This window comes from Pseudorca crassidens, chromosome 20 (assembly GCF_039906515.1).
Source record: "Pseudorca crassidens isolate mPseCra1 chromosome 20, mPseCra1.hap1, whole genome shotgun sequence".
NCBI classification, from domain to species: Eukaryota; Metazoa; Chordata; class Mammalia; order Artiodactyla; family Delphinidae; genus Pseudorca; species Pseudorca crassidens.
Window position 1 is genome coordinate 3415825 of NC_090315.1, and position 15098 is coordinate 3430922.

General features: G+C 43.4%; 1 protein-coding gene across 1 annotated transcript in view; it reads right to left on the bottom strand.

Moving 5' to 3' along the window:
- Window positions 1-1127: 1127 nt before the first annotated feature.
- LOC137215443 (zinc finger protein 850-like) overlaps window positions 1128-15098 on the bottom strand; it is a 46871-nt gene continuing 32900 nt past the window's right edge. The window contains exons 7-9 of the mRNA XM_067720687.1: window positions 8251-8346; window positions 4308-4451; window positions 1128-3790 (exon numbers count right to left, since the gene is read on the bottom strand). Of these exons, the coding sequence (XP_067576788.1) occupies window positions 1824-3790; window positions 4308-4451; window positions 8251-8346 (2207 nt within the window). The 3' untranslated portion in view covers window positions 1128-1823. The remainder of the gene's footprint in view (window positions 3791-4307; window positions 4452-8250; window positions 8347-15098) is intronic.

A 15098-nucleotide genomic window follows, 5' to 3' on the forward strand; every position in this document is an offset into this window, starting at 1 on the left:
ATAAAGAACTCAGAAATAGACCAAAATGAATATGCCCAACTTATTTTTTACTAAGTTCACTTCAATAGAGGCAGGGCAGTCTTTTCCACGAATGGTACCAGAACAACTGAACATCCTGAGGCAAAAAACACAACCTAAACTTCACATGGTAATACAAAAATTAATTCAACATGGACTAGAGATTTAAATATAAAAGGTAAGGGCTTCCCTGGTGGCACAGTGGTTGAGAGTCCGCCTGCCGATGCAGGAGACACAGGTTCGTGCCCTGGTCCGGGAAGATCCCACATGCCGCGGAGCAGCTGGGTCTGTGAGCCACGGCCGCTGAGCCTGCGCATCCGGAGCCTGTGCCCCGCAATGGGAGAGGCCACAACAGTGAGAGGCCCGCGTACCAAAAAAAAAAAAAAAAAAAAAAAAATATATATATATATATATATATATATATATATATATATATATATAAAAGGTAAAACTATAAGACTTTTAGGAGAAAATATTCAGGACCTAGAGCTTGCTGAAGACTTCTTAGACAAGACATGAAAAGCATGAAGAAGGCGCCTTCACAATAATGCCATGGATTAACATAACAAAAATGACTTGGCCTTCAATGGGAATACAAAACTAGACATGCAGTCATTTGAAAGGCCCTGAGGAGGGTTCAGAGTGAATGCATGATTATTTTTATGTCTTTCTGTACAGTATATTTCTTAACATGAAGGAATACTACCACGTTGCTCAAAAAAAAAAAAAAAAAACCAAAAAACAAAACAAAAACAAAAAAAACCAAAACTCCAAAGAAGTAATTTCAAAATACCCTGACAAAAGATACTAGTCATTTAGTCATTATACTGGGACTAAGCCAATGGCAACAACTGTGGAACACACATGTACCTGCACCCACACATGCTCATATCATCTGTTAAAATTCTAGTCACTTTCTTTGACAGTGACTCTTCACACAATCTTTTGTAAGATTAAAAATGAGACTACCTCTCTGCATGTATCATTATCCTTTAGCTTAATTTAGCTATGTGTTTTATTTTGTTCTGGCTCTAATTCGACCTCTAGAAAGTCACTGAGGTGGACCTGAAGAAACCTCTCTAAGGAGGAATCAGAGGGAAGAACTGGGATTCATCTGGAAAGGTCGCACAGCTACACTGTCATTGTCACCCCACAGAAAAAAAAAAGAATGAACAAGTAGATTAAGTATGAGTGTTGGGTGGTTAAAGACACATGACACAGTATGTTCTCAAAAAATCAGTCTTAAATATGCAGTAAAACGGGCCCACTCATACATACATATTTATCTCCTTAAATATGAAAGTATTTCATAAGTCAAGCCTTCATATTTCTCATAAAGACATATGCTACTCAAGGATAAAGATGATGTTGTAGAACAAAGTTGGCTTGCAGTAAATATTTTCAGACATATTCTCAACTAACTCTCCTGACACTGGACAGCAGGTGCATGTATATTCAAGACAAATAAAAGGAACAAGGCCCTCTGATCTCTGCAACAACACTCCCCTTGCCTCAACTAAACTAAGGAAGGGATGACAAATTGCCACAGGCTCATCACTGAAATCTGAAAACTGTGTTTGCATTTTTCTCTTTTCTCGTCTCCTCCTCTTTTGTTTACAAATATCCCTGAGATAATTTTGTAGCGTAAGCTAAGGAGAAAGATGTGGCTGAGGGTTTTGCTAAGTGCACAATAAAGATTGGATCACTCTCCTGTGTGAATTTTCAGATACAGAATAAGTTTCTAGGCTGAGGCCATTTCTAAGATGACTCTTTAGATGACAACTGATATCCTGCAATAGCTTTTCTCATGGGGAAGAAAAATGAGAGGTTTCTCTTTGGTATGAATGATCAGATTCTGAGTAAGATGCTACCTCTGGCAAAAGATTTTCCTCAGTCGTTACATGCAAAAAGTCTTTCCCCAGTAGGAGTTCTTGAAGACTGACTGAGGACTGCCCACTTGTGAAGGTTCTTCCCACATCTGTCACACTGACAGGGTTTCTCCCAGTATGAACCCTCTGATGCTGAGTGAGGGATGAGTTGCGACTGAAGGCCTTTCCACACTCACTGCACTCATAGGGCTTCTCTCCTGTGTGGATGACGGAGTGTCGAATGAGGCTTGTGCTCCAGCAGAAGGTTTTCCCACACTCGAGGCATTCATAGGGCTTCTCTCCACTGTGAATCCGCTGGTGCCTGGTGAGGCCTGACCTGCGGTTAAAGGCCTTCCCGCACTCCATGCACTCATAGGGCTTCTCTCCAGCATGGATGCTAATGTGTCGAATGAGGTCTTTCCTAGTGCTAAAAGCTTTCCCACATTCTTTGCACTCAAAAGGTTTTTCTCCAATATGGGCCCTTTTATGCAAGATAAAAGTATAGCAGTAGGTAAAGGCCTTTCCGCATTCAGTGCACACATAGGGCTTCTCTCCAGTGTGGATGATGGCATGTCGAATGAGGTTTGCCCTTTGGCAAAAGGCTTTGCCACATTCCATGCATTCATAGGGCTTCTCTCCACTGTGAATCCGCTGGTGTCTGGTGAGGTATGACCTACGGTTAAAGGCTTTCCCACACTCCATGCACTCATAAGGCTTCTCTTCAGTGTGGATGCTGAAGTGTCGAATGAGGTCTGACCGATTACTAAAGGCTTTCCCACATTCTTTGCATTCATAGGGTTTTTCTCCAGTGTGGGCTCTTTTATGTAAGATAAAAGTGGAACAGTGGGTAAAGGCCTTTCCACATTCACCGCACACATAGGGCTTCTCCCCGGTATGACTCCGCTGGTGCTGCTTGAGGTGTGACCTGCGGTAGAAGGCCTTCCCGCACTCAAGGCACTTGTATGGCTTCTCTCCAGTGTGGATGACATAGTGTTGGATGAGGTCTGTGCTGTCACAAAAGCCTTTCCCACATTCGTTGCATTCAAAGGGTCTCACTCCACTATGAATCTGCTGGTGCCAGGTGAGATGTGATCTGCGGTTGAAGGATTTCCCACACTCCACACACTCAAAGGGCTTCTCTCCCGTGTGGATGATGTAGTGTCGAAGGAAACCTGTCTTATCTCGAAAGGCTTTCCCACATTCTTTGCACACAAAGGGTTTTTCACCAGTGTGGCTTCTGTTATGTAAGACTAAATTGGAGCGGTGGGTGAAGGCCTTTCCACACTCACTGCACTTGTAAGGCTTCTCTCCAGTGTGAATCCGCTGGTGCCTCGTGAGGTGTGACCTGCGGTTGAAGGCCTTCCCGCACTCTGTGCACTCATAGGGCCTCTCCCTGGTGTGGATCATGTGGTGCTGGAGGAGGTGTGTGCTCTTAATAAAGGTTTTCCCACACTCTGTGCATTCATAGGGCTTCACGCCAGAGTGAATCTGCTCATGTCGAACAAGGAAGCAATTATTGTTAAAAACTTTCCCACATTCCTCACACTTATAGAGGTGTTTCCCTTCATGTATCAAGGGTCCTTTCACTGGTCCACGTGAGTCACATTCATAAAGAATATCTCCTGGAAAGACTCGCTGCTGAACAATCCTTGAGTGAAGACCATCATGTGTCCCTAAACCACCATGTTCAGGGCTCATTTTCCCAGAGAGCTTCTCCCTCTGGGGGTCCATCCCTGGTCTCAAGTGGACTTCATGCATTTCCAGTGGCCCATCCTGATCCTTGGTTTGTCCCAACAGGGAGTCCCCTGAGGCTCGCTGAGTCAGTTGTTCCTGGGGTGAGACTTCCTCAGACAACGCCCGGTGAGAAGGGGTAGGCTCTGTGGTATCAGCTTTTGTGTTGCCACCTGAAGGGAATACAATACACAAAAGGCATATAAGTGATGGCAACACAGAAGAAAATAAAACACCATGTCAGTGAGAAGATGAAAATAGTGGCTGTGTACCTGCTGCGTTTTCAAATCTCTGAAACCCAGGTGTGTAATTTCTTTCTTTTTGGTTCTTAGATTCTTGAAAATTTTAGAGGGAAAACCCAAAGGGACAGCATGGGCAGGGGACAGAATGTCTGGAGATGAGGGGCAGGTAGACAGAGGAATGAAGACACTGTGTGTGGTGAGTGCTCGAAGCCAGAACATCTCAAGGTGCTACAGGAAGCCAGCAAAGGGGCACCTAGTGCAGTAGGTGGGAGACAGGAAGAGGTCATGCAGGCTTCCCAGATGCAGCCAGACCTTCTGACGTATAGAGAAAATGGGAAGGCCCTTTCAGCCTTTGGAAATACAATGAACAAAGGCACAGAATCTTCCAGAATCAGGGAACTGCCATGCATGAGAGGATAAGCTCCCAAGATGGGATTGGTGTCCTTACCAGAAAAGATACTAAGGAGCTCGCTTCTTTTCTCTGCCATGTGAGGACAGAATGAGAAGACTGCCATCTGCACACCAAGGAGCAGGCCCTCATCAGATGCCAGATCTGCCAGCCCCTTGATCCTGGATTTCCCAGACTCCCGAACTGCGAGAAATAAACGTTTGTTACTTGAGCTGCCCACTCCGTGGCATTCTTGTTACAGCAGCCAGACTAAGACAGGACGGTATGAGTAATGTTCTCATTCTGGAGTTTGGTGATGTTAAGAATATTATTTTCAAAAAGAAACAAAGGAGCAAATAATTTAATTAATACATCAATTAATCAAGGTCATTGATTCATCAGTGATGACAATGTCCCCATAAAACCAAGGTTTATGATTAACTGAAACCCGTACCTGAGGTCCACTAAACAAAAGTTAGAGGTCACATGAGTATTATGGTTAAGAACATGGTCTCTGACCACAAAAACCCTAGGCCCAAATTCCAAAAGAACACAATATTAGCTTTGTAGCATCTGGTAAGGCACTCAAATTCCATAGGCCTTCATTTTCCTCTTCTGAAAAATAAAGCTAAAAATAGAGCCCACCTTGTAGGACTGCTATGAGGATGAAGTGAAACACTACATATACCATGTTCTGGAGGGTGCCAGACACAGGGCAAAAAAGTCAATCAATTAGCTTTAATTTTTTATTATGCGTTAGTCCAATAATGTACACCTGGGACCTAACTGGGCAGCATGTAAATTGGAGGTGTGAGAATGAGAATGTGTGGATTAACCTTGGAGAGCATTTAAGAGTAAAGAGAATGAGCCATGAGATGCCCGATGAGCCAACATTCAAGTGATGACCAGAGAAGGAGAATGAAGGTCCAGTGAGAAGAGGGGCAAAGAATCCAAGAGGGTCAAATGCTCAAACACGACACAGTCTGGAAAGTCTGTCTTGCGTCCTGAGCTCATTTGGCGTGGCGGTCAAGAGTGCTCGCTCTGGAGCAGAACAACTCGACTCAAATTCTGCCTGTACCCAGCCAGCTAATGTTGGACAAATTCTCAGCTGTTTCCTGTCTAAGCTTCCTTCTCTGAAAAACTGAGAGGCTCTCAGTTTCTGCCTCATAGGCTGTTGTGAAAGCTAAATGAGAAAATGTCTGTAAAGCACTGGGCACAGTTCCAGGTGTGTTCAGTAAATTGTGGTCCATTACTCATGATCGTTTATGGTTGTGCTGTATTTGAAGATTAGGAGCAAAGCAGTGACCGTGTAAGGAAGAGTTTCAGTGCTGTGGTGCAGAGGAACCTCCCCCAGACCTCAAAGAGCAAAGAGAACATTACCAAGAGCTGCCAAGGATAGGGACAGATGGAGTCTTTCATAGATGAATGGTGGGGATGTTAAAGGGGGCAGACACTCTGCGGAACTGTCTGGCAGTTTCTATCAAAGCTGAGCATACAGCTACTCCATGACCTGACCTGCACACATACCAGAATGTATTCCTAACGGAAATCAGTGCTTACATGCACCAAAAAACATAACATGAATATTCTCAGCAGCATTAAGTTGAAAACAACAGGAGTGCCCATCAGGAGGTGAATGGATCAATGAAGAGCAATTTTTCAAGCAATGAGCTATTACACCGTATTAAGAGTAAACAAATTCCAACCCCAGGTAACCACATGAAAAGAATCTCAGACATGATGATCAAAAGAAGACACATATGACAGACAGCATGCTATGGGGTTCAACAGTCAAAACGAATCGGTGCCGACAGTCTAAATAGGGGTTACCAAGCACAAGGGGCTATCGAGGGCGTGAGATCCCAATGAGATGCTGGAAATATTCTACATATTGACTGAGGTGGTGCTTACATGGGTTAAACATACCCAAGCATTCATGAAGTTAACCTCTTAAGATTTTTACACAACACAGGGTGTGAGTTACACCTCATTTAAAACATGCAAGAAAATTTTAGTAAATGTGATGGACAGGACTCAAGTGTAGACATCTCTTGCAAGAATGAGACAGCTTCTCCAAGAAGATGGATTTTATAGGGAAAGTAGAGTCAATGTCAGTGTGAAGCCATTAGAGAGGCAGAAGCATTTTCTATTTACTTTCCCCGAATGTGAGGCAACTGAGCATATCTTTGTTACAAAAGAGACAGAAAAGGTGAGAAGCAGCAGTTCCCTGAAAAGGTTTGGCCTAGACTCTGGTACATGAATTGGCCTTGGTCAGGGGTGAGATCTCCTCTAGGGAGGTGAGGAGGTAAGCTACACATATGAGAGATTTAGATGAATGTAGAAGGGTTTAAGGATCAAGCAACACAAGGATACAGGCTCTATTTTCTTTTTAAGATTTTTTTGATGTGGACCATTTTTTAAATCTTCATTGAATGTGTTACAATATCGCTTCTGCTTTATGTTTTGGTGTTTTGGCTGCGAGACATGCAGGATCTTATCTCCTCGACCAGGTATCGAACCTGCACCCTCTGCATTGGTAGACAAAGTCCCAACCACTGGACCGCCAGGGAAGTCCCACAAGCTCTACCTTCGACATGAAAACGTGCTGAGGGCTCTGTGGCTGGGGGAGTGCTGAAGGTTGGGAACAAGATCTTGGTGGCTGCAGGGGCCACCGTGGGAGACAGGGCTGACTAGAGGCACCGAGGAGGTGTGGGGAGACCAGCCAGGAGTGTGCTGGCATCACCCAGGCAAAAGCTGAAAACCTGGACCGAGGTTGTGGGGGGGACATCTTCTCCTGGTGGTGGAGGTGACAGACTCAGGAGGCGTGCATGCAAAACGGACAGCATTTGGAGGGTTTGGTGGAGACGGGGGTGTTGAGGAGTTATCTGAGGCTGAACCCAGCCTTCTAACATGCACGGGAGGTGGGAGGAACGGGCAAGGTCAAAAGCCCCCTCTTAGGCATGTTGAGCATGAGGTGCCTTGAGGTTTAAGCAAACAGGAGGGATAGGAAGACTAGGGCGGAGGAGTGCTTCTGGGTGTCTGACTGACGCTCAGAGTGTGGGTGGATGGAGAAGGTGGGAAAGGGTAAGATAGAGAGCATAGTTGGAAAGGCCCTGTTTACTTGCAGTTTAGAAGGAAATATGAGATACTATCATTACTCACTAGCACTAATCCCACGATGTTAATAATACTAATAGCTTACTTTTGCTGAGCCACTCACTATGGGTCAGACCAAGTGAGAAGCAGTTTCATACATAATCTATTGCATCCTCCAACCACCCAATGAAACAGAAACGATTATGACTACAATTTCTCAGGAACAGACTGAGTGTAACAGACCACACTAATCAAACAATTTCATTCCTCTCCTTGAAAACACTCAGCCTCCTATCCCAGCCCCAGGCACCAAATGACAAAGTCGAGTATCTTGTCAGTGGAATGTGAGTGGAAACAATGTGTTGGAAGTGGGTGTGACATTTTCCCTTCTCTGTTTTCCCTCTGCCAGATGGAGGATGCCAGGAACCCTGAAGGTCCCACGCTGATGACAGAAGGTAGCTGAGTCCCTGAATAACTGTGTGATCAGAGCTTCCTACTGATCCGCATCACCCTTGGTTCAAGAAAAACACTTTTCGTGTGCTGAGCCATGGAGATTTTGGAATACACCTGTTAGAACAGCTAGGTTTACCTTGGCCAAACTTATATACAAAGGCACAACAGGATCATGGAACTTCCCCAGGGCCATAAGGCTGTGTGGTGTGTCACACCTAGTTTTTAAGCCCAAGTACATGGAGCCGAGAGCCTGAACTTACCTGATACGCCCCACACCTCCCCAGGAGCAGTGGAGAGTGTTATGGGGTAGAAGGACCACAGGTTAAAAGGTTCCACAGATCCCATGCCTCCAGAGAGGCCATGACAAGAAAATTCTCACAAATTTTATAGGCAATGGTCCTCCTGCTGTCTGCAACCTGCTGTGATGCCCGCTTGGCCAGCTGTTGGCACTTACCTGGGCAGGAGCTTGGGGAGAGGCCTCTCTTCCACGTCTGTAACTCTGGGCTGTGCTCCAGTGGGTGGATCAGCTCTGGCTTGGGCAAAGGACATCCTGTTCACAGAGAAAAAAAGAGAACATGAGGATTTTGGTGAGAAGAAAGAAACCTCTCAACCCAGATTGGGACTGCAGGATTTGGAAGAGACCCCGGAATGCAGCTGCTCCCATCTAGGCAAACAAAATGCTGCAACTAGGAAACAAACTGTAAAAACACCATCCTTTGTCCCTGAAGACTGTAGACATTAGTGCTGGCTGCACAGACAGCAACAACTCCCTTTGATCTCCGTCCCACAGAACCCAGCACCGTTCAGACGTACCTCCTGAAGACGGTTTCTAATTCATTCAAGTCAGGGACCTCAACCTCCTGTGCATCAGCAACACCTGGGGTGCCCAGCTACCACCACACAGCAGTTCAAACAAAATCTCTGGGAAGGGCCTGGGCATCAGATTTTAAATGCTCCCCAGGTGATAGTAGCCAACCTGGCAGGCTAAGAAGCCCTGGTCTCCATCATCCCACAAACGGCATCATCCGTATCTAAGGTAGGCAGGTGACCTACGACAGCTGCTCTGAGTAAAAAGAAAGCTTTATTTCAGGAAGGGCTGAGTGAGGCCCCTGCAGCTCCTGCTATCCAGAAGCATCTTGCGACTCCTGTGAGGGAACCAGCCTGAGCATCAGAACCAAGGAAGCAAAGAAACAGATACCTGGGTTGGCACCCCCAACCTGGAAGCCAGCATCACCTCTGAGCTGCTTCTTTCAGGGTGTAGACTGTTTGAGCTGGTCTGTCATGTGTACCCAAACATATATCAACCGATGTGGGGGTAAAGACTGTAGATAAATCAATGGCAAAGGTACCAGGACCCGCACAGAAAGCGCATCTGCAGATCCTGAACCAAAGCTCAGGATTCGTTTGTCATCACTAAGCAAATATTCACTCCTGTCTGCTACATGCTCAGCACGGGGCTCAGGGACAGGGCAGTGGAAAGCGAAGGAGTCTTTCTTCTGCTGTCAGGAGTCATGCTCCCTGCAACCACAGGGCCTTTGCACGTGCTGTCCCTTCTAACTGGAAGGCTGTTTTTTTCCCTACTTTGCTCGTTCTAGATTACTCTAATTCTTTGGGTCTCAGCTCAAATGTCACTTTCTGAGATTTCACTGAACTGTGGCTCCTGAGCCCAGGTGCTTCATCAATCTGCCATGTTGCCATGGAATTTTTAAATCCTAACAGTTAAGTCAAAACTAATATTTAGTCGACTTCTTGTTTCCAGTTCTGCCTGTAAGGAGATTCCAGGTCGCCACTCCATCCTAACAACAAGTGGCAAAATGAACAGACTGAAAAGTCAACAAGTCTTCTTGGATCAATAACAGAGGGGAGGAAACAAGGTAAACTGCTATCCCCAGGACTGGAGACACCGGGAATACAGTGAGTCACAGCTTACAAGAGCAGAGACTCATGAGCAGAAACTGCCACAGGAACCAGCGCCAGGATAGAAAACCTGAACGATAATGAATGGATTGGTGGAGGTTCAGTGCAGACAACCCTGACAGTAAAAAAAAACCTCCAGGGATACAGTCACTATGAAATTTCTCTCCAGAAGCTCAACCAAGTTCCCACAAAAAATAGAAGAGAAAAATCCCCTTGGGCTTCTGGCAGGGGGGAAGGAAAAAGAACCAATTATGAAATATACCAGAGCACTCTCTTTAACCAGGCCTGTCCTCAGAAGAAACTAGTTAACCAGATCCTAAACTGCTGGGGTTTTATCAGAGCCTAAATGGCCTGGAAGAAGGGAAATACCCAACTCCAGTCAACTTTGGCCATCCTGTCCTACCTTAGTGGAGGAGATAAACACTTGTGACATTCACAGTCCAGAGGGATAGGCCCACTAAAAGACTGAGACCAAATCATAGAACTATAAGAACACTCTTTCCCTCCTGCCCTGCCACTACATTTTTTTTTTAAATTTATTTTATTTTTGGCTGTGTTGGGTCTTTGTTGCTGCACGTGGGCTTTCTCTAGTTGTGGTGAGCGGGGGCTACTCTTCGCGGCAGTGCACGGGCTTCTCATTGCGGTGGCTTCTCTTGTTGTGGAGCATGGGTTCTAGGTGCACAGGCTTCAGTAGTTGTGGCTTGCGGGTTCTAGAACACAGGCTCAGTAGTGGTGGCACACGGGCTCAGTAGTTGTGGCGCATGGGCTTAGTTGCTCCGCGGCATGTGGGCTCTTCCCAGATCAGGGCTCAAACCCGTGTCCCCTGCATTGGCAGGCAGATTCTTAACCACTGCACCACCAGGGAAGTCCCGCCCACCACATTCCTAAAGGCCTATTTACAGCAGTTACTTTTGCCTAATACATCATGGCCTATTTACAGCAGTTACTTTTGCCCAGTATATCATGTGCAGCTATCAAAAAAAATTATGAGTCACGCTAAAAGTCAAAGAACACAATTTGAAGAGACAGAGCAAGCATCAGAACCTGACATGTCAGGGATGCTGGAATTATCAGATCAGGGATTTTAAATGACACTGATTAATATGCTAAGGGCTTAATGAACAAAGTAGACAGCATGCAAAAACAGAGGGGGAATGTAAGCACATCGAAGGAAATCCTAATTAAGAACCAAAAAAAAAAAATGCTACAGATCAAATAACACTGAAGAATGCCTCTGGTGGACTTATCAGTAGACTGGACACAGCTAAAGAAAGAATCTCTGAGTTTGAGAATATATCAATAGTAACCTTCAAAACTGAAAGCAAAGAGGACAAAGACTGAAAAAAACAGAATATCCAAGGACCATAGAACCATAAAAGGTGTAATATAAAGTAATGCGAATTTAAAAAGGAGAAAAAATGAGAAAAAGAAACAGAAGAAATACAGGAAACAATGATGACTGGGAATTTCCCAAAATTAATGTCAAACACCAAACCACAGATCCAGAAAGCCAAGAGAACACCAAGCATGATAAATGCCCACTACCCCCACCCCTGTCCCCCAACAAAAAAACCAAACAACCACACCTAGGCATACCATTTAAAAACTACAGAAAATTGAAGATAAAGAAAAAATCCAGAAAGAAGACGAAGGTCAAAACAAAACAAAACATCTTACCTATACAGGAACAAAGACAAGAATTACATATGATTTCTCCTCAGAAATCACATAAGAGAGTTGAAAGATTTAAAGTGTTCAGAGAAAAACCTCATCAATCTTGAATTCCACACCCTGTGAAATTATCCTTCAAAACTGAAAGAGAAATAAAGAATTTCTCAAAGAAACAAAAATTGAGGGAATCTGTTGCCAGTAGACCTATCTTATAAGAAATGTTAAAATAACTTCTGTAGAGAGAAGGAAAATGATATAGGTCAGAAACTCAGATCTAAATATAGAAAGGAGGAATACTGCAGGAGGAATAAAAGAAGGTAAAGTTAAAACTTTTAGTTGTCTAACCAATCTAACAGGTAACATTGTGTTCAGAATAATAATAGTAATAATGTATTCAATTATGCTTATGTACATAGCTTACACACACTTATACATATACATACATACATATAAATGCTTATTTTTATATATGTATAAAATATATATTCCCATTGTATATGCACTTACATAGTGAAACAAATGGCAGCAATGATATGAAGGATGGGAGGACAGAATTAAGATTATTTTGTTATAAGGTCTCATGTTACCAGTGAAGTGATATAGTGTTATTTGAAAGCAGACTTAGATTAGTTGCCCTTTGGCACATTATCATTTACATTAGCACTCCTACAAAATGAAATACTTAGGTATAAATCTAAGAAAATATGTACAAGATTTTTTTTTTTTGTGGTACGCGGGCCTCTCACTGTTGTGGCCTCTCCCGTTGCGGATCACAGGCTCCGGACGTGCAGGCTCAGCGGCCATGTCTCACGGGCCTAGCCGCTCCGCACCATGTGGGATCTTCCCGGACCGCGGCACGAACCTGTGTCCCCTGCATCGGCAGGCGGACTCTCAACCACTGCGCCACCAGGGAAGCCCATATGTACAAGATTTATATGAGGAACTCCACAAAGCTCTGATGAATGAAATCAAAGAACAAAATAAATGGAGAGAGATTTTATGTTCATGGATAAGAAAACTCAGTACTGTCAAGATGTCAGTTCTTCCCAATTTGATCTATAGATTCAATGCAATACCAATCAAAATCTCAGCAAATCATTTTGTGGATATCCAAAACTGATTAAGTTTATATGGAGAGGCAAAAGACCCAGAAGAGCCAACACAATATTGAAGAAGAACAAAGTGGGAGGACTGACGCTAACCCAACCTCAAGACTTACAATAAAGTTACAGTAATGAAGACAGTGTGATGTTGGTGAAAGATCAATGGAACAGAATTGAAAGTCCAGAAATAGACCCACATAATACAGTCAACTGATCTTTGACAAAGGTACAAAAGCAATACAATAGCTAGCAAAGCTAGTTTTTTTAACAAACGGTGCTAGAACAACAGGATATCCACATATTAAAAAAAATTACCTAGACAGACCTTATACCCTTCACAAAAATTTACTCAAAATGGATCACAGATCTAAATGTAAAACACAAAACCATAAAATTCCTAGAAGATATTATAGGAGAAAACCTAGATAAGTATGGGTATGTGATAACTTTCTAGATACAACACCAAAGGCGTAATCCATGAAAGAAATGATTGATAAGTTGGACTTCATAAAAATTAAAAACTTCTGCTCTGCCAAAGGATGAGAAGACAAGCCACACAGTAGGAGAAAATATTTGCAAAAGACATATCTGATAAAGGACAGTTATCCAAAATACACAAATATCTCTTAAAATTAGAAAGTAAGAAAACAAAAACGACCCAATTTTAAAATGAGCCAAATACCTTAACAGACACCTCACCAAAGACCTTAAAACACATCTCACCAAAGACAATATACACACAGCAAACAGGCATATGAAAAGATGCTCCACAGAATATATCATCAGAGAAATGCAAATTAAAACAAGATACTACTACATACCTATTAGAATGGTCAAGGGACTTCCCTCGTGGTGCAATGGTGAAGAATCCACCTGCCAATGCAGGGGACACAGGTTCGAGCCCTGGTCTGGGAAGATCCCACATGCCGCAGAGCAACTAAGCCCGTGAGCCACAACTACTGAGCCTGCACTCTAGAGCCCACATGCCACAACTACTGAGCCTGAGTGTCACAGCGACTGAAGCCCGCGGGCCTAGAGCCCATGCTCCGCAACAGGAGAAGCCACAGCAACGAGAAGGCTGCACACCACAACAAGAGTAATCCACGCACCGCAACAAAGAGTAGCCCTTGCTCGCTGCAACTAGAGAAATCCCACACGCAGCAACGAAGATGCAAAGCAGTCATAAATAAATAAATATAAATGAAAGAAAAGAAGGGAGGGAGGGAGGGAGGAAGGAAGGTCAAAACGTGGAACACTGACAACACCAAATGCTAGCAAGGATGCGGAGCAGCAGGAACTCTCATTTAATGCTGGTGGGGATGCAAAATGATACCACCATTTTGAAGACAGTTTGGTGGGTTCTTAAAAAACTAAATATACCTTCACCATAGGATCCATCAATCACAGTTCTTGCTATTTACCCAAAGGTGCTGAACACTTATGTCCACATAAAAACCTGCACACGGATGTTTACAGCAGCTTTATTCATAATTGCCAAAACTTGGAAGCAACCAAGATGTTCTTCAGTAGGTAAATGGATAAACGATGGTAAATCTAGACAGTAAAATATTATTCAGCACTAAAAAGAAACATGCTATCAAGCCATGAAATGAGAAACAAATGCATATTACTAAGTAAAAGAAGCCAATCAAAAAGGTTACATACTCTATGATTCCAGCTATATGACATTCTGGAAAACACAAATGGAGACTGTAAAAAAGATCAGTGGTTGGTGAGGGGGCAAGGATGAATAGAGAGGACTCTTAGGGCAACAAAAAAATTCTGTATGATACTATGATGGATACATGTCATTATACATTTGTCCAAACCCATGGAGTGTACAACACCAAGAGTGAACCCTAATGTCAATTATGGACTTTGGGTGATCATGATGTGTCAGTGTAGATGAATTAACTGTAACAAATGTACCATTCTGGTGAGAATATTGACAATGAGGGAGGGTATGCTCGTGTGGGGGGAGAGGGTATATGGGAAATCTCTATACTTACCTCTCAATTTTGCTGTGAACCTAAAACTGCTGAAAAAAAAACAAGTCTTAAAAAAATAATAACTATTTATAGGTATAACTATATTCCAGGGACTGTGCCGAGCAATTTAAATGCATAAAAAAAACTGAATTAAGTTTATGAACTAATTTAGAAATGAAATGACATACATATTTAAAATATTGAGTCTTTTCATTCAGGAACAAGGTAAATGTCTTCATGGATCTAAGTCTTTTTTAGGTCCTAAGCAAAGCGTTATATTGACCTTCCTGTGGGCCTTGCATGAAAAATTCTATTTTAGGATTTCCTTATAGCACCCACATGAAGTACATATTGCAATAAGCACCATTTTATAGATGAAGAAACAGAGGCTCAGGCAGATAAAATGAAACCATGGACACGATGAATGGCTGAGCCAAGATGAAAACCAAAGTCTAGTCATCTCTGGCATCTGGCATCTGTATTTAACTACAAAGCTACACAACACTGTTCCAGAAAATGCTGAATCCAAGTGTAGGGTGATGACCATGACAACAAGGACGACGATGGTATCACTAACAGTAGTGACAGCAGCAGGAGTCACAATTGCTAACCCTGCACACAGC